Source organism: Natrix helvetica (assembly GCF_964273705.1).
Source record: "Natrix helvetica genome assembly, chromosome: 16".
NCBI classification, from domain to species: domain Eukaryota; kingdom Metazoa; phylum Chordata; class Lepidosauria; order Squamata; family Natricidae; genus Natrix; species Natrix helvetica.
Window position 1 is genome coordinate 986,421 of NC_138563.1, and position 18,822 is coordinate 1,005,242.

At 52.0% G+C, this 18,822-nt stretch overlaps 1 protein-coding gene across 1 annotated transcript; it reads left to right on the forward strand.

The window, feature by feature from the left end:
• Positions 1-7,259: 7,259 nt before the first annotated feature.
• Positions 7,260-18,558, forward strand: POGZ (pogo transposable element derived with ZNF domain; the record flags this gene model as incomplete). Its single annotated transcript, XM_081967977.1, is given in 18 exon segments — positions 7,260-7,383; positions 8,338-8,493; positions 9,478-9,653; positions 10,026-10,134; positions 10,349-10,650; positions 10,652-10,898; positions 11,123-11,232; positions 11,517-11,851; positions 12,382-12,536; positions 12,797-12,897; positions 13,420-13,566; positions 13,669-13,803; positions 14,173-14,345; positions 15,106-15,246; positions 15,801-15,860; positions 16,093-16,205; positions 16,488-16,512; positions 16,599-18,558. Coding segments are annotated over 18 exon segments (4,233 nt in total). The 3' UTR covers positions 18,223-18,558.
• Positions 18,559-18,822: the final 264 nt, after the last annotated feature.

Consider the following 18,822-nt stretch of genomic DNA (forward strand, 5'->3'; position numbering starts at 1 on the left):
ACTAAAGTAATTACATTTACTTTAACAGTACAATATATAACTTTTTAGTACAATTTATTTTTCCTAAAGGAGTTTGCAATGTTGTGTCCTTTTCATAAGGAGTTACAGGCAGTTTCTGGGTTTAAGAATGAATTATGTTCCTAACTCTATTTTTAACTGTGATTTATATATAAATTGAAAATGCTACTCGTGAACGGACTGTATGTTACTAAAAACGTGGACAGCATTCTCCTTCTTCCAACTGATGAACTGTTCAAAGCAGGCAGTATATCAAAAACCTTCAGCTTCGGTGATTCATAAAAACATTATGGGGCTTCAGTGGGACAATGCTGTTTGCCCTTTTTAGTAGTAGGGAGCCCATTTGTAAGTATGGCTTGTGTCTAAGTACACATAGGGTACACCAAGGGAGTTATCGCTGTCTCTCAATCACTAATGATTTTCAAAGCTTTGGTCCATTTGTTATCGAGAGATGCTCTATGTTCTTATGGTTAAGCTACGTAAATGTAGCATTTGTGCAAAAGCATGGGGCTTTTTCTTTTGCCTGCCATTTGGGACGCTTTCTTTGAAAATGTTTCTTTTGTAATTGAGGAAGAAAACCAAGAATTTTTGCTTTCCAGGTCTTTGGGAAGGTTCATTCTTTGGCAGCATCTTTGGAATTGAGTTATAATTAGCATTATTTTTCTCGCAATGGTATTTTTTTAGTTGGCTACAGTATAATTGTAGATCATCTTAGTTCAGTGGTTCTGAGATCACATCTGCCAATTCCTTCAGAACTTGGGGTGTAATCCATCTGGTCCTGGTGATCTTGTCAACGCCAAGTGAATGTGAAGGCAGGATAGACAGTCATTGCATGGTCAAATTACCCTATGGAAGAGTCAGTCAGTAGTGAGACGGACAGTATATAAATAGAAGATGAAAAAACAGGCAATATCTCAGTGTAACAGTGTCATAAGAGTTTCAGGTTTAATAAGAAGGTTCACATCTTTCATCAGAAGATTAAGACACATCGGACAGTCCCAAAGGTGATTTTTTCAAGAGGCAACTGGACTTTCTGGTTTTTCTTGGAAGGCATTTTGCTTCTCATCTAAGGCCCTTCTGCACATCAGAAAGCTTCTGCTCTGCATTGATCAAGGGTTGCCCCCTTTGGTGTGGCTCTCCATGTCTACCCGGGCAGAGCATAAACCCGTGGTCAGAATTTTCCCACCTGCGGAAGGGAATAAAAGCACGAGTCAGGGATGTTGACTGATTCAGAAGACCTTTCCTAAAAAAGAAAAGAAAATGACATTGACGAGGCGGTGGGCCTGCACCCTGATGCTTCCTGGGGATTTCTTTCACTTTGTCACCTTCCGCTGAGTAGAATCTAACTCAGGAAACCCCTTGAAGAGGAGAGGGAGCGGCTTATAAGTTGAATAAAATAAATATGATGGAGGAAGAGGAGGAAAAAGGAGATGATGATGATGATGGAGGAGAAAAAAAGATGATGAAGAGGAGGAGAAAAGAAAAAAAGATGATGAAGGAGGAGGAGGAGAAAAGAAGATGATGAAGGAGGAGGAGGAGGAGGAAAAAAGAAAAGATGGAGAAAGAGGAGGCAACCTTCTTCCTCCCAAATCTCAGAATTGTCAGCCTCGCACAAACTTCAACCAGGCAGCCTCGCTCGGGGCGAGCCCCTCCGCCGGTGACGTCACGCGCACCGGCCAATCCGCGCTCCGCTCGCCGGAGCGAAGGAAATGACGAAGGCGCCGTATCCCTCCGCCGGCCAGGACCCCTTTTTGTATGTGTGTGTGTGTGTGTGTGTGTTGTTGCTGCTTCTGTGTACCAACCCGCAACCCTTAAAAAAAAAAAAAAAGAGGAGCCGTGTGGGAGGGGGCGGGGAGTCTCATGCGAGCCGCGCCGCCGCCGTCGCCCTTCTCCCAGGAGCCGGCGGGGGGCGCGGGTCCCTTTAAGAGTGGGGACGAGCCCTGCCTCGGAGCCCAGCGAGGGAGGCGAGGCAGCCACCGGCGGCCGCCGCCGTTCTGGGGAAGGTGAGTCGGCGCCATCCCGTTATGTGTGGCGGCGGGACGGGTGGGCTTGGCGAGGGAAATGTGGGAGAGGAGGGAGGTGGTGGGAACAGCCAGCGCGCGGTCGGCAGGGGGCAGCGCGCGTGCGCGGGGCCCTTCAAAGGAGGGGGGGGGAAACCGTTGGAAACCGGTTCGAACTGCTCCCGCGGGGGGGGGTACACTCCTCTCGCCGTTTCTCCCCTCTCCATGAGGGACGGCGGGGGGGGGCGAAGCGGGCTGAGGGAACAGCGCGCGCGAGAGCGAGGGGAGCGCGCGCGGTACACAAAAGCGAACGCGAGACGGTTTCCCTCAGCCGGGGCGGTTCAGGGAGGACGGCGATTGGCTGGCGGTGGAGAAAAGAGGCGTGGCCTTCTCTCTCTCTCCCTCCCCCCCCCCCGCCTTCGTAGGTAGCCCTCCACTAGGCGGCGGCCTCCCCCGCTTGGTTAGGAGGCGAGCGCGGAGCGATACTCTGTACCGGGATTTTTTTTTCTTCTCTACTCGCCGTGAGGGGCGGGGCGAGCGGCGCGCGAGGTAGAGGGGGGGAAAAAGGGAGCGAAGCGTCGGATCCCTCCGCCGTCCGCTTCATCCCCTCCCCCTTTTTTCTAGGGCCTTGTTGGAAGGGGCCTTGAGTGGGGAAAAAAAAGACGCGTGGCGCCCCCCGCCCAAACGTGTGGAAATAGTAAGGGGTGGGTGGGTGGCGTCTCTTACAACCCCCCCACCCCAGCAACATTGTCCTCACTTGTGGGCAGGCGGCCATGTTGGCTGGGAGGGATTACTTTCTCTCCCCCTCCCCCTTTTGGGGGCTGATTCATGACCCTCGTGGTTGGGGGGAGGGGCTGTTTTGGGGTGGGGTGCGTATCTGGGGGGGAAATTGGTTGCTGGCTTCCCATTCTATAGACAAAAACTAGGGGGGTGGGGAGGGGTCCGTCTGGGGGGGCCAACATTGCCTCCCTCACAGGACAGCCGCTTCCACACACATACACACCCCTTTTTTGCAGTGGCCTTGTGGCGCCCTTTGGGCACCCCGGACTACAGTTCCCATCGTCCTGGCATGCTCCACCTGCACGGCACAGCAGCAGCACCCTCGCAGGGTGATCCAGACACCTGTTGCACAGCAGCCCACCTTCCTCCCTCTAGTTTGGCCGGGCATTGTCCTCCAGCCCCCTCCAAGGCAGAGAGGTGTCCTTGGGCAACAAAAGCCCCCTTGGCTGCTCTCGGCCCCATTTCAGCTTCTTCTCCTCCTTCGTCCTTGTTCCTGAATAGACGCGGCCGTGCTTTGCCCAAGTCCCATCATCCCCGTCCCACAACTCTGGAGGCGGTGGCCCTACGCAGAAGTGAGAGATGGCACAGTGGAATTGGCACCTTTGTGGGCATATCTGCGCTTTGAACACGGGAAGTGCCAGCGTTCTTCACTGGGCCGCTCTCTCCAGAACAAATCCTTGTTATAAAACCCTTGATGTCCTTTTCCCCAAGTCTAGGAAGTTCCAACCGTTACGATTGGCAACCAGGCTGCTGAATTTGTACATTGTTCTGTGGCTCCCGAAGCTCTTGTTGAACAATGTGCAACAGTTGATGTGACTGCAAGGTGGTCTTAAGTCACCTTAGATGGGATGCAAAACCATATTGTGGGGATGGTACAGGTCACCCTTAACAAATCTTTTCGCATTTATTCTGGTTGCATAAAATGTGTGTAATTCTGGCCTGCTGTAAAGTGAGAAGAAACACACTCGTGCACAGAGGTTCTTTCTCCTCAGATTTTAGTGGACTAAAAACAATGAAACATTTAAAAAGTACAAGAGCTGAACATTTGTAGATCATGTTCTAAACAGCCTCCGCTTTCTTCCTCTTAATAGACACCTAAAACGTTTATCCTTCCTGTACGACTCTATTCCTGCCTTTTCTGAGATGCTGAACAATATTGGATTGGAACAGAATAATTGGGTTGCTGCTTCAGTTCTGAATCTGACCAACTGTCGAAACAGGACTGGAATTTTTTTTATCAAATAACCTGTTGTGTTTCCTCTTTCGTTTATCCTGGATAATTCCTAAACTGCCTGTTGTGTTCACTAATAATTTCCTGTGTCGTAGTTCATGTGCTTGGTGTTTCTGATGCGTTATGTTTTCTGCCTGGGTCGCTTAATAGCATCTTTGACCAAGTTCATTCGGAATTTGGAAGTACAGCTTCAGAAAACGGTTGTGTTTTCTCCCACACGCCTGCATTTTTGTTCTGTTGAGTATTTCTTTTAAAAAGTAGAATAGCTTTAGAATGGCACCAGGCTCAGAACTCACCCAACCTATCCTAAATCTAGTGGGAATTTGCAGTAAATAACCATGCAAAACAATGTGATACTATATTATTTTGTTTACATTTTGTTTATCAATTTGTAGTTACTGTTTTAGGTGTGTGTGTGTTTTAAACTGTTTCTTATGTGACAGTTTCTTCTATCCTCCCTTCACAAGGCTTCTGACAGGTGACCTTACCTTCATACTCCATCTAAAACACTTTATAGATGTCCTTCTGTCACATAGGCAGAGCAATCTCTAATTCAAAAAATACGTTTTCTGTTAATGTTAACATTTAAGATATTTACAGCCTTTTTGTCTAGTTGTTACAGTAAGGGTGCCTTCTGTAATTTTCATTGTATCTGATGAGTAATCAGTTATACAACTGGGTCGCTACATTGTAAGGCATCCTATTTTCCTATTTTATCATGTGCTTCTTATCTTATGAAAAGATGAACTGGTCTAATTTTAAGGGAGAAACAGAACATTAGACCAGCTGCATGTTGCAATTGAAGGTTTACCAGATTTTATAATGGATTCCTGGCCACTGTTTGTCGGTTGGCCTGCAAAATCAAATATTGTTATTTCCGAGTTGCTTTACAAACAAATAAATCAAAAGCAATTGCTTCTGTGGCCAGGGTTGGGTTAAGTTCTTTGCATTTTTGATTTAGGGTTGAATACTTGAATGGTTGGCTGTCTTTGGAAGGAAAATTGATGTCTTCTTCCTAGACAGATTGACTGGCTCTAGCTCTGAGTTTCATTTTTTTGCCTAAATATCTGTGGTTAAGATGTCTATCTTTACCAACCCCATTTGACTGCTTAAGTCAAGTGGATTTTTATTAAGTGCATTCTTTTCGAGAGCTAACATCATAGAAACGTCAATTCCCCATTTGTTTACAGTGCAATTATTACACAAAGTCCTTGTATGAAAATAAAATCAGGGTTGCTGTAATGGGCTTTAAAATTAAGGAAAGAAAAGAAATAGACAAAAATATGTGATGTGTTTCTGAACAAGAAGACAGACTTTTGCTCCTTGTAATCCTAGAAGTACAATAATAGAAAAGCCCAAGTAAAGAAGGAAATAATGTATGTTGATTTCAGTTACAATTTTGATCCCATAATAGCAGTTTTAAGCAGACAAACATTTGAACGTGGATGGAGGAAGAAAACCATTTTCCAGACAAACTTTATTCTAGCACCACCGTCTTGGTAGATAGTGGGTATTATACAGGCATCACCTCTCCTATTTTGCTGATGGATTTGAACAAATCCTGAGCGATTTTTCTGATCTGTTCGTCTTTTTTAAACCCTTAATGATTCCTCTGCCTGGTTTGCAGAAGGGAGACATGGAGGGACGGGAATCTTTTTCTGTGGAAGTGAATAATATTCCAAGGTTCCTTTCTGAGCATCTTGGAGAAAAAAGAAGAGACACAGCAATATTCTTGGGGCACAAACAGTGCAAGCCCAGTGCTGGGCATAATCTGTTGTGTTTTCCCAAGGGGGTTACTTTCTGGAGCAATCCCTGGTGCTCAATTTTTTAAGTGACTGAAAGGTTCCCAGAGAAGTTTCACTGCAATGAAAGCCAAGGCAGGTCTACAGTGTGAAAAGCCCAGCGTGGAAGGAGAAGGGCAGGGGGAATCTAAGATCCAGGCTGTGGGTGCTCGGCATTCCCGATTCTCCCAATAGCTGCTTTGGGAAGTTGGTTTGCTTGGCAGGGCAAAAGGCTGTTTACTTGCCTATCTGGCTTCACTTGTTGCCTGCATCTGTTGAGCTAGGACTTCTGTACGCAGCTGTTGCTTCCGAACAGATGAAAATGTATATTACTGGATTCAACCTGTGTGGAGTGAACTTTGGAAAAGCACCTTGTACTCCAAAGGTCCTTTTTTTTTGCTAACCATTTCTTAAAATCTCCTCTTCCTCCCCTCCCTCGAACTGAGGCTCCGTCTCTTTTCTTTAGCGTAAAGTAGCATTTTGGGGCATGCTGGCTTTTCATGACAACAAACCCAGGAGGATCCTTCTCTCAGCAAGAAGGAAACAATGCTGGTTTTGCTGTATAAAGCAAAGGGCATCTGTAAGATGGTGTATTAATTCAACAGAAGTCGGTTTTAATAGGAGGACTACCTTCCAGCATGTCCCGTTTTAAATAAACGGCGTCATATATTTAGTGCATTCCCTCGGCCTGCTTTTGTGAGTGAGAGAGCATCTGTCATCAGTGTAGCCGAAAAGTAAATGTTAGCTTACTTATCACAAGGATTAAAAATCATCTTATTGAGCAGAATAATTTTGATGTCCTCCCAAATCTCCCCAATGGGAGTTTTGGAAGGAAGAATGGGATGGGATTGTAGAAAGATTCTTAGTTGAATGAACCGCTTACAGTTTTGTGTTTCTGTATCATGGATGGCAATAGTTTACCATCTATTCGTACGTATTTTAAAACCTGCAGGTGCCTGCTGCCTTACTAAAAGAAAAAAGAAAAGAAACAGCTCTTTCACCAAGGTGTAATTCATTTGTCATGATGGATAAATGGATCACAGCTAATCACACAGTAAAGCCTTTTAGTGTTGTTCCTGAAGGTTTTATTAAGATGAAGGCAACATGGAAAAGTTTGCAACATTTCCTTTTTTAATTCGGTTTTAAGATGAGTGGGAAAGGTACAGGAATGTTTCAACCTTAGGTCCAAATGAAGGCCCTTTTTACTTTTTCAAACAAGCTAGAACCAAAACTAAAATCAAAGCGTAACTTAACAATAGATGCAACCTGGTTGGTTTAGCAGCTTTTGGGAGCGAGAGGCACAAACCAGAAGAGTATAGGATCAGAACTGTTCCCCAAGTTGTGCTGCTCACCCCCCCTCCCCAAATTAGATGGAGGTCCCCCTCTCTCTGCTGACTTGCTCCCTTGTCCCGAAGATGAACTCCTCTTTCTTCTCCCATCCCCTCAAAGATGGCTGACACGGACCTGTTTATGGAATGCGAAGAGGAGGAACTTGAACCCTGGCAGAAGATCAGCGATGTGATTGAGGACTCTGTGGTGGAAGACTACAACTCAGTGGACAAAACGGCTACAGGTGATGCTCCTCTTCCGAAGCCCCATCCCTGAGCTACCTTACTGAACTCACATTTCGGCAGACGGTAGTAGTCGCCAGTTCTAGTCCCTGTCGTGCAAGAGATGAATTGCTATGTGGTATTTTTCATTTATTTTTCATTTATTTTTCATTTTGGCTGAACCTTGGCATTTTCAGAGGGCACAGACAGAGCCCCCAAAGAGATAGGACGCAGACCTGTTAAGCTGTCAGGGTCTGTTCCTAGTGAGAGCTGCTCACGTTTGATGGGGCCACGGACTCCGCTTCCTTCCTCGGTCTTCCTTTCCTTTCTCCTGGTGGGTTGCACCCGCCTTTGCCTGGGGTCCCAAGCAGCACCCCCATTAGGAGAGTCCCAGCTGATGGAGGGATGGTCTTCTCCACTTTAAATCATCTAATAGCCTTCGCTCACCTGCAAGTGGGGGGGGGGGATTAAAACAGTCTCTACATAATTCCTTCCCCCAGCTATTAATATCCTTGTGGGTGTAACAGATTGACATATTTAATAATTTGCCTTCCTCTTCTTGGCGGGCTGTTTGCATTTGCTCCTTCCCTGCCTTCTGGCAGATAACAGGAACAGCCTTGGCTCCCGTTTAACGCAGAAAAGTTCTTTTTAGAACAGGATGACCAAAATCTGGGCAGCCAGCAGAGAGCAGCTTGTCCTCTGATCCGTTGGCTGTGTTCAAGTCAGTAGCCATCCCAGGTTTGAGATCTCCCAGCCGGGGGCCTGAAGCCCCTGGCGGAATAAAAGAACCCTCGCAGAATAAGTCAACAAAAGTTGCTAGTCTGTAATGCCCGTCACTGGGGAGCTCCCAAAGATGTCCTGTTGCCCCCCCCCCCCACTATTTTACACCTGGCAGTTTCCCGGGAGGGGGGGGGGGGCGAAAACCTGGTGGTGCTTGCAGGTGACCCGATAACCATTCTGAGTTTCCTCCTCGACAGTTTCAGTCAGCGTGCAGCCGGTGGCCGCCCCGGTGCCAACCGTTGCCCACGCATCCATCGGCAGCGGCCTCCCCACCACGCCCATTAGCGGCAGCGGCACCTCCAACAGTGACAGCACGAAGAAGACGTTGGTGACTCTCTTTGCAAACAATAGCAGTAAGGATCCCGGAGGGCCTTGGGGGCATCCAGGGGAGCTGAGAGAGGAGCGGTCCCCCCCACCCCCTTCCCCTCACTGTCTGGTCTCTGGCATCCCCGTTGCCGGGACGAAACCAAGGTCCCCCTCCTTAGAAGCGCCCCAACAATTTAAGCTGGGGGGGGGGGATTGAAAAAAAATCCACATGCTTTGGCCTCTTTTTCCTGCTCTGTCTGTGCCCTGTCACTAACCTGGGATGGGCCCCAGCCCAGAGGATTGCGCTGCAGTTCCTCAGAGAGAGAAGAAAGCTGGGCTTTCCTTGCGCTTTGCTCACGGAGCATGTTTGAATCCTTCGCCCGACTAAACGCCAGGGGTTTCAAACACAGGCGGTCCTCGACTTACGACCACAATGGAGCCCAACGTGTCCGTTGTTAAGTGAGAGACATTGGTTCAGTGAGTTGTGCCCCATTTTACGAACTTGCTTGCCTCCGTTGTTAAGCGAATCACTGCAATTGATACGTTAGTCACCCGGTTGTTAAGTGAATCCAGCTTCCCCTCTGTCTTTGCTCGTCAGAAGGTCGCAAAAAGGGGGTCATGTGACCCTGGGACTCTGCAGCGGTCATAAAATGAGCATCTGAATTTCGACCTCGTGACCATGGGGATGAAAGTGTGAAAAAATGGTCCTAAGTCCCTTTTTGTCAGTGCTGTTGTAACTCTGTACGGCCGCTAAATGAACTGTGTTGTAAGTCGAGGACTACCTGTATTTAAATCCATTCCGCAGCATGCCCTTATAAATGAAGGAAGCAGTCTAACACACACACACACACACACACACACACACACACTGTTGCTTTCTCTGTGTGTGGGAAGAACAGGAATTTGTCGAGCTGGGCTCCCCTTCTAGAGGGGCCTGAACTCCTCAAAGCCCCCCACCAGCGTGGCAGAATTAGAAGGCCCCTTATTGTTATCCCCCTGCAAGTAACGACCCTCTCCTCTTTTCCCCCCAGCCGGCACGCCTCTGGTTCAGCCAGGGGGCCAGCCCCTGATCCTCGCTCAGAACCCCACCTCCGGCCTCAGCACGGTGGTGACCCAGCCCGTCCTCCGGCCTGTGCAGGTCATGCAGAATGCAAACCACGTGACCAATTCTCCAGTGTCCAGCCAGCCCATCTTCATCACCACTCAGGTGAGGAGGAGGAGGAGGAGGAGGAGGAGGAGGAGGAGGAGGCGTTGGGCCCTTTTTATTTAGATTTAACTTTCCAAAAGGCACAAGGGGGCCGTTTCTCTCCTGTGCACACTTAGCAGGATGGTTTTTCTCTGGAGTTGAATGAGGCAGAGCGGTCCAAAGGACACGGCCTGGGCAGTTTCCCCCTGCCGTCCATATCATTCAGGCGCGTCTCTGCGGCCAGAAGACGGGCTACGCTTGAATGCTGCAATGAGCCTTCGGACTCTGATGCCCTTTTGGAAAAGGGCCCACCGGGTGGCTTCCTCTGGCCAGGCCTTGTCCTCGCCTGGGCTTCAGCTCCTAAAGCGGCCTTTCTTTCCTTCCCCGAGAAAGGGTTTCCCCGTGCGGAACGTCCGGCCTGTGCAAAACACCATGAACCAGGTTGGCATCGTCCTGAATGTGCAGCAGGGCCAGACCGTACGGCCCATTACGCTCCTCCCAGGTAAGGCGGGAGGGGAGAGGAAAGCCGGCCAGAGGCGTTGGGGAGGGGGAGGAGAGCCAGGACGGGTCCCCCTTTGAGCAGGAAGGCTGGGAAGGAGCCGCCATGCAAATGAGCCACCCACCCACTTTGGGTAGCGAGACAGGCAGCCTATCAGTTTTGAAAAATAAATAAGCGTGGCAATTCCGGCAACCTCCCCTCTCTTCCCTTCCTTCAGCCCCAGGCACGCAGTTTGTGAAGCCAGCCGTCGGCGTCCCTCAGGTTTTCTCCCAAATGGCCCAGGTGAGGCCGGCTCCAACCATGCCTGTCCGACCGGCCTCCAACACCTTCACGACGGTCATTCCGGCCACCTTGACCATCCGGAACACGGTCCCACAGTCCCAAGCACAGCAACCACAAAGTAAGTCCTCCTTCGGCATCTCCTCCTCCTCTTCTTCCTCCACCACCCCGTCCCAGTTCCCTGTGCAGCTGTCCCAGGGCCTCCCACCCATAATCCACTTCCTTCCTTTTGACTCCTCCCTCCTCCTCTTCCGGACGGAAACGATCGGCTTCTCTCCTCCTTTTCCCGCCAGTGAGCATTGCGAGTTTTGTCGCAGTGAAGAAACCCGGCGTGGCGGGCGAGAACAGCAACGAGGTGGCCAAGTTGGTGAATACCCTGAACACCGTCCCTTCGCTTGCTCAGAGCTCGGGCCCCCTGTTGGTGCCCAACAACAGCCAGGCCCACGGTTCCCAGAGGACGGGCCTCTCGGAGTCCTCCTCGCAGAAAGGTGCGTCTCCTAACTTCCTGAGCTAATTAAGAAATTGGAGCAGGGTCCCCGGGATGCTATTCATTGGGAAAGGGGTGTGCTGGGCCACCCCTTCCTTACTCCTCCCCAGGGGGAAAGAAATCACAGCAAAGAAGAAGAAATAGCCTCTCTTTTTTTAGCTTCTGCCTTCCAGCGTTGTCTCTTTTCCCTCTCCTGATTCTCTCTTCTTCTCGTGCTGTCAACAGTCAGCTCCTCGCCGATCCCCGCCTTCGACCTGCAAGACAGCGGACGGAAATCCTGTCCTCGCTGCAATGCCCAGTTCAGAATCACGGAAGCTTTAAGAGGCCATATGTGTGTAAGTAACCGCTCCTGGCCCAGGAGGTCAGACGGTAGCCAAGGGGAGATAGCCAGAGGTAGACGGGCTGGGAAGTCAAAGACAAGAGCCAGATAAAAAGAGGAGAAGCTTTCATTTGGACCACCTGCCTTTCCAGAAGGGCTAGCCCAGGGGTCTCCAGCCTTGGTGACTTTTAAGACTTGTGGACTTCAACTCCCAGAGTTCCTCAGCCAGCAAAGCTGGACTTCCCTGGGCTAGAGCATATACAGGAATTCTGACTCTCTCCCCCTTTTGCCTTCCCGCAGTACTGCTGCCCCGAAATGGTGGAATTCCTGAAGAAAGGGAAACCCCTGGAGTCCGAACCAAATATCCACGCCCCCAAGCCCCCTTCCCCGGATAAAACCGCCACCATGGCTTCGCCCCCCTCCTCCACCCCCATCCCCGCCCTGTCGCCGCCATCCAAGGTCTCCGAGCCGGGCGACGGCTCCAGCGAGGGGGTGCAGAGCAAGCTGATCATGTTGGTCGATGACTTCTACTACGGCAGGGACGGGGGCAAAGTCAGCCAGCTGCTTAACTTCCCCAAAGTGCCAACCTCCTTCCGATGCCCACACTGTACAAAGAGGCTCAAGAATAACATACGGTAAGAATAAGGGGGTCCCCGGGGTGTGTGTGTGTGTGTGTGTCTTGACCTTTTGAGAAGCACCATCTCCCTTAGAATTAAGATTGACTCTTATTTTTAAAAGCTGCTTCAGATCAGGGGCGTTAGTGAAAAGAAACAGCTCCCGTTTCCTGCTTTTAAGATATTTTAAAATATTTAACGTTTTCAATGTTTCAATTCTTCGTCCTTTTGCTTTGGTGACCTAAGCTGCCCAGTGAGAGGGGCAGAGTCTGAATTCAGTGAAATAAATGAAAAATAAAGAAGCCACCTCTGCATTCACAGGGCTTGAACCGTTATCTCTATAAAAACAGCCAAATCCAATATTGCTTAGCTTTTCCTTTGGGGGGGGGCGGGGGGCGGTGTACTTCCACTGACCAAACGAAGGCTTAGAACGGGTTCCTGTGTTTTGGGGGGAGCCCGTGAAATCCCACCTTGCTGTGGCATCCAGAGGCTGTCTCTCTCCCGTGGGCTGCCAGGCAAGCCCAACCATCTCCCTCCCTCCCTGCCTGCAGGTTCATGAACCACATGAAGCACCACGTCGAACTGGACCAGCAGAACGGAGAGGTGGACGTCCACACCATCTGTCAGCACTGCTACCGGCAGTTCACCACGCCGTTCCAGCTCCAGTGCCACTTGGAGAACGTCCACAGTCCGTACGAATCCACCAGTAAGTTGGCCACCCGTCAAAAAAAAGGGGGCCTAAGCAGAGGGAAGCAGCGGATCCCCTTTAAAAAAAAGAGATTTCACCCCTCCCAGCTTTTCCTGTATGATCCCAAGGGGGGCTGCCTTTCACCTGGCATGATTTAGAGAGAAAAACTGAAGCGGGAGAGATTGAAATGCCAGGTTTCGCACCACGGAGAGCCTCACTAGCCACAATTTGCGCATCTCTGAACGGAGGCCGTTTTGACCTGCTCCCTCTTGTTACAGCCAAGTGCAAGATCTGCGAGTGGGCTTTTGAGAGCGAGCCCATGTTCCTGCAGCACATGAAGGACACCCACAAGCCCGGGGAGATGCCCTATGTCTGCCAGGTACTGCCAACGGTTCGTGTCGGGGTTCCAAATCGCATCCCAAAATTAAATCCGAGTCCAAGGCAAAGTATTGCTGAAAGTTCCCATTGATGAAGAGAGCCACGTTGGCACATCTGGGAAAACCCAAATCTGAAAGCTTCCTGTTTTTCCCCACCCAGTTGAAAGATCTTGCACCCCCACCCCCACAAGCCCACCACATGGCCCAGTCTCCCACTGCCATGTTGGCAGCTTCCACCCGTCCAATTCCGGTCAAGTGCAGAGGTGCAGAGACAAAGGATGACCTTGGCTTTCTAGAAAGAACGTTGTTATGGCTGCGTATCATCTAACTCCCTACAATCCCCCCCCTCCCGTTTTCCCACCGTAGACAAAGGCGTAGTAGAGTAACAGAAAGTGTGGCAGGCCTGAGGTCCAGAAGAAAAGATGGCTGCAGGCCTGAGCGGCCCTAGAAAGAAAGCTGGCTCCCCTCTGGGCAAAGCACCTTCTGGCCCCTTTTAACACGAACGGTTTCCCCCACCCCTCCAGGTTTGCCAGTACCGCTCGTCCCTCTACTCCGAAGTGGACACCCATTTCCGGATGGTGCATGAGGACACGCGTCACCTCCTCTGTCCGTATTGCCTCAAGGTCTTCAAAAACGGCACGGCGTTCCAGCAGCATTTCATGAGGCACCAGGTGAGCCCCCCACCCCCCTCTTTCTCGGGCGGGGAGTAGGCGAAAGAGAAGGGCCCCCCCTTCTTCAGGAAAATCAGCGCTGGGTCTCCCCCCCCCTCGCAGAAAAAGAGCGTCTACCACTGCAACAAATGCCGCCTGCAGTTCCTCTTCGCCAAGGACAAGATCGAACACAAGCTGCAGCACCACAAAACGTTCCGTAAACCCAAGCAGCTGGAAGGGCTGAAGCCGGGCACCAAGGTACAGAGCGGCCCAGGGGGTGGGCGGAGGGGGGGGTGGGGACAGGATGCTTTCCCCCTCCTAGGTCAGCAGCCTCGAGGAAGGGAGTCGCCCTTGTCTGGGCTTCTGCGCTTCCAGATTGGGGCACAATGAGAGGGGGGAGAAGATCACTGATGTGGGGGGTTATTTTGACTCACGAACGAAGGCAAATGTTCGTGTCCCAGGATAACGTTGCAGGATCCAATCTGGGCCGGTCACTGGGGGGAACCAGAGCCTTCTGATCTTTCAGACTCTCCCTCCCTCCCTCTCTCTCTCTTTCTCTCTCACTCTTTCTCTCTCTCTCTCTCTCCAACATGTGATTTAATCTTGCTGTCTCCCTTTGGGCCACAGGTGACCATCAGGGCCTCCCGAGGTCAGCCGCGGACATTGCCCCTCTGCGCGAACGACATGCCCCCAGGCCTCCTGCAGGATCCGGCCTTGCTCTCGGCGTCTCCGGATCCCCAGCCGAACTTCTCGTACCCGCCCTTCCAGAGGAGCGTCCAGAAGAAGGCCGTCCGGAAAATGTCAGCGCTTCTTCCCAAGTTTCAAACTCCCCTTAAGAGAGTTGCTGGCCACTGGTGGCTGCTCCCTCTGGGCTGAGTTCCCCGGGGTGGGGTGGGGGGAGTGAAGGCTCAGCCAGAGGACGGGGCAGGTGGAGCACAGGCCGTCCTCGACTTACAACACTTCAGTTAGGGACCCTTCGAAGTCACAGCAGTCCTGGGAAAAGGGGCTTTTCCCACACCTGCAACCCTTGCAGCGTGACCATGATCAAGTGACGTATATTCGGACTCGGGGTGACATGTGATCCCCTTTTGCGACCTGGTGACCAGCAAAGTGAATGGGGGAATGCCAGATTCACTTAGCAGCCATCTTACTAACTTAACAACTGCAGTGGTTCACTTAACGAAGGTGACGAGAAAAGTTGTAAAACGGGGCCAAACTCACTTGACCAGTGTCTCGTTTAGCAGCATAAATGTTGCTCTCAATTGTGGTCGTAAGTCGAGGAGGACTGCCTGTGCACGCCCTGCACCTTCGGGTGGGGCTGAGAGGAGGCTCCCTGAATACCGGCTGCCATGCCGCCCCCCTCCTTGGAGGTCCTCTGGGTCCCTTGGCCGTGTTCCCAGGTTAATGTTTTGCTCTGGAAACACAACGGAAGACTTTCCCCTCCGTGTCAATATTTCATCCCCCACTGGACTGTCGCTTTGTTGGAGGGGACACACACACACACACACACTCACACACAGGGGCTCTAATTTAACCCTCCCTCCCCCCTCCCTCTTGCAGGAGCGTCCTCGGCCGGCAGACCTGCCTAGAATGCAGCTTCGAAATCCCGGACTTCCCCAACCACTTCCCCACCTACGTCCACTGCTCGCTCTGCCGTTACAGCACCTGCTGCTCCCGCGCTTACGCCAACCACATGATCAAGTGAGTGCCACCGGGCCAGGCTGCCCACCCGCAGGAGCAGAGGGGCTCTGTCTGCCCGGGGCTGGAACGCAGCGGAGAGCCCTAATGCGGAAGGGAGCCAAAGGAGCTTGGAGGATAGCTGGGGGAGATACTTCGCACCTGGCCCTGGGGTCTCCAAGCCCCAGGCCGTGGCACACTATCAGTTCAAAACCAGGCTGCGGGAGAGGAGGGCAAGCGTGTGCGTTCGTGTGCGAAGGTCCATTCACACGAGTGGAGGGCGCATGTGCCCATCCCTCGTACAAAGACAGCCGTGTGTGCCTGCCACTCACACACATCCCTGTGCCCGGCCGAGCTGCCAAGCTGGAGATGTTGGGGGCCTATCAAATTCTGTTTTTTTCCCTGCCCCCAAAGGGTTCCTAAGTGCAGAAGGAACAAGGCCGCTTGCTCTTGGGAGCCCATCAACGTGGCTTCTTCTCCCTTTGGGGCACATTCTTACTGGGGGGCTCCTCTTGATGGTAACTGAGTGGTTGAAGCCTTGTGGTTGTGTAACAACTGCTGCATGCCTCTCTTTCCAGCAACCACGTTCCTCGCAAAAGTCCGAAATACTTGGCCTTGTTCAAAAACTACACTGCTTGGTAAGGGCCCCATCCCTCCGACCATGGGGTTCCCCCGTCCTTTTGCTACCCAGGCCTTCTCCACTGGATTCCCTAGGCCTGGGACCCGGGGGGGGGGGGCAGCCACAGGGGTCCCAACTGCCTTTCCCAGGGTGGCAACCCCGTCCCAGTGTTTGTTTTGGGGGGGGGGAGAGGAATTCTAGGCTGCAAATCTGACGCCGCCCCCCTGTGTCTCTTGGGTTCTCTTTGCCAGTGGGGTCCGGTTGGCCTGTTCCGCTTGTCTCTTTGCCACGTCGGAGGGCGACGCCATGGCCAAGCACCTGGTCTTCAACCCGTCGCACGAATTCAGCAACGTCATTCTGCGAGGTAAGATTGTACAATTGTACCAATTAGTGACTAATGTTCGGATGTAAGTTGAGGACTCCCTATAATGAGGCTCAGCGTTTCCCCCCCCCCCCCCCCCAAATTGACACCCTGTTGTCCAGCTTCTCCAACCGAAGAGAGGGCAGTTGGGCTGGAGCAAAGAACTTTGGCTCAGCCCTAAATATTTTTTTGGGGGGGACACAGACTTTTTCTGCCCCCCCCCCCTGCTTGTTTATGAGGGTGATTCTTGCCATAAAATGAACCTCTCCTTTCTGCTTCCCACAGGCCCGGCTTGGAGCTCCCATACAAGGTAAACCATCATGCCTTTTCTGTTTGGGTAGATTTTGTCCTCTCCCCCCTCTGGGCGAGCCTCACCTTCTCCCTCTCACCTTCCAGGCCTGCCCAGCCGTTTGAAGGAGGCACGAAACCCTCCGTCTCCACCGCCTCGCCCAGCAAAGCCGCCACTGTGAATACGCCTCCTCCTCCTCTGCCTGAAGAGGAGGGAGAGGAGAGAGTCCCGGAAGCGCCGCCGGTTGTGCCCGAGCCGACGCCCGAGGTCAGCTGCTCTCCTGCCGCGGTCCAGGAGAAAGAGGGCTCCACCATCTCAAACGTCGACAGCCGCGAAGACGAACCTTCGCCCAAGGAGGCTCCTGAGCCCGTCAGCAGGAAGGAGCAGCTCTCCGTGAAGAAGCTCCGTGTCGTCCTCTTTGCCTTGTGCTCCAACACTGAGCAGGCGGCGGAACACTTTAAGAACCCGCCCCGGCGGATCCGTCGCTGGCTGCGGCGCTTCCAGGCCTTCCAGGAGGAGAACGTGGCTTCTCTGTCAGAGGCCAAGTACCTGAGCTTGGAAGCAGAGGAGAAGCTGGCCGAGTGGGTCCTCACGCAGCGCGAGCAGCAGCTGCCGGTCAACGAGGAGACCCTTTTCCAGAAGGCCACCAAGATCGGCCGGTCTCTGGAGGGGGGCTTCAAGATCTCCTACGAGTGGGCCGTCCGGTTCATGCTGCGGCACCACCTCAGCACACACAGCCGCCGGGCGGTGGCTCACCCGCTCCCCAAGGACGTGGCGGAGAGCGCCAGCTGTTTTATTGAGTTCGTGCAGGGCCAGATCCACACCCAGGACCTGCCCCTCTCCATGATCGCAGCCATCGACGAGATCTCCCTCTTCCTGGACACCGAGGTCCTCTGCAGCGACGACCGGAAGGAGAACGCCTTGCAGACGGTGGGCACCGGGGAGCCCTGGTGCGACGTGGTTTTGGCCATCTTGGCCGACGGGAGTGTCCTGCCCACCGTGGTCTTCTACCGAGGCTGCCTGGAGCAGCCCACCAACGTGCCGGAGACGATCCTGCTGGAGGAGAAGGAGAGCGGCTACAGCGAAGATGAGATCGTGGACATCTGGTCGTCCAAAGTCTGGCAGAAACACATCGAGCACCAAAACGGCAAAAGCATGCTGGTCCTGGACTGCCATCGGACGCACCTCTCTGAAAAGGTCCTCTCCATGCTGAGCTCGTCCAGCACCTTGCCCGCGGTGGTGCCGTCCGGCTGCAGCTCCAAAATCCAACCTTTGGACGTTTGCATCAAAAGAACGGTGAAAAACTTTGTGCACAAAAAGTGGAAAGAGCAGGCCAAGGACATGGCGGAGTCCTCCTGCGACTCGGACATCCTCCTGCAGCTCGTCCTGTGTTGGCTGGCCGAAGCCCTGGAGGTCATCAGCGACTGCCCTGAACTGGTGCAGCAGTCGTTCCTGGTGGCCAGCGTCCTGCCCGGCCCGGACGGCACGGCCAACACGCCCGGCCGCAACGCCGACATGCAGGAAGAGCTGATCGCTTCGCTGGAGGAGCAGCTGAAGCTCCGCAACGAACTGCAGGACGAGGAGGGCGACCTGAACAACAACAAGGAGGGGGGGAATCCGTCGGAGGAATCCGCTAACCCCGAGATCCTCCACCAGCTCTTTGAGGGGGAGAGCGAGACCGAATCCTTCTACGGCTTTGAGGATGCAGACCTGGAACTGATGGAAGTGTGAACGCCGAAGGAGGAGAGGGGAATGAGATTAATTCCTTCTCTCTCTCTCTCTTTTTTTTTTTTAATAAACTGTTGGAAGAGACCGTCTCCCCCCCCCCCCCGACTCCCCTGTGGATTTTGTAGCTGCAGGAGAGGCGAAACACAACACAAACTTAACGATGGCCGTGTCTCCTGTTGGATTCCTTCAAAAAGAAAAGGAAAAAAAAACACGTGGTTTTTTTGCCCCTCCTCCCCTCCCTCAAATCACTGTTGTGGCATTTCCTGAAGATATATATTGTGGGTGGATTTATTATTATTATTATTATTATTTGGTTTCGGTTTTTGTTTTTTTGCATTTCCTTTACCTCACTGTATTATAGTTTCTGGGTTTTTATTTTGTTGAGGTTTTTTTATATATATACTGTGCAAAAACAGTGATACCACATTATCAATGTGACTTTTTTTGGGCGGGGTGGGGGGGGCGGGGAAGGCAAGGAAAAGAGATACGGATCTGACGGAAGATTCCTCAATCTCGTTCTTTCTGTTGGCTGTAGATTTTTATTTTTCCCTATAACACTTGGACCCGGATACGTAGATTTCTGGGGTAAATTTATTTTATTAT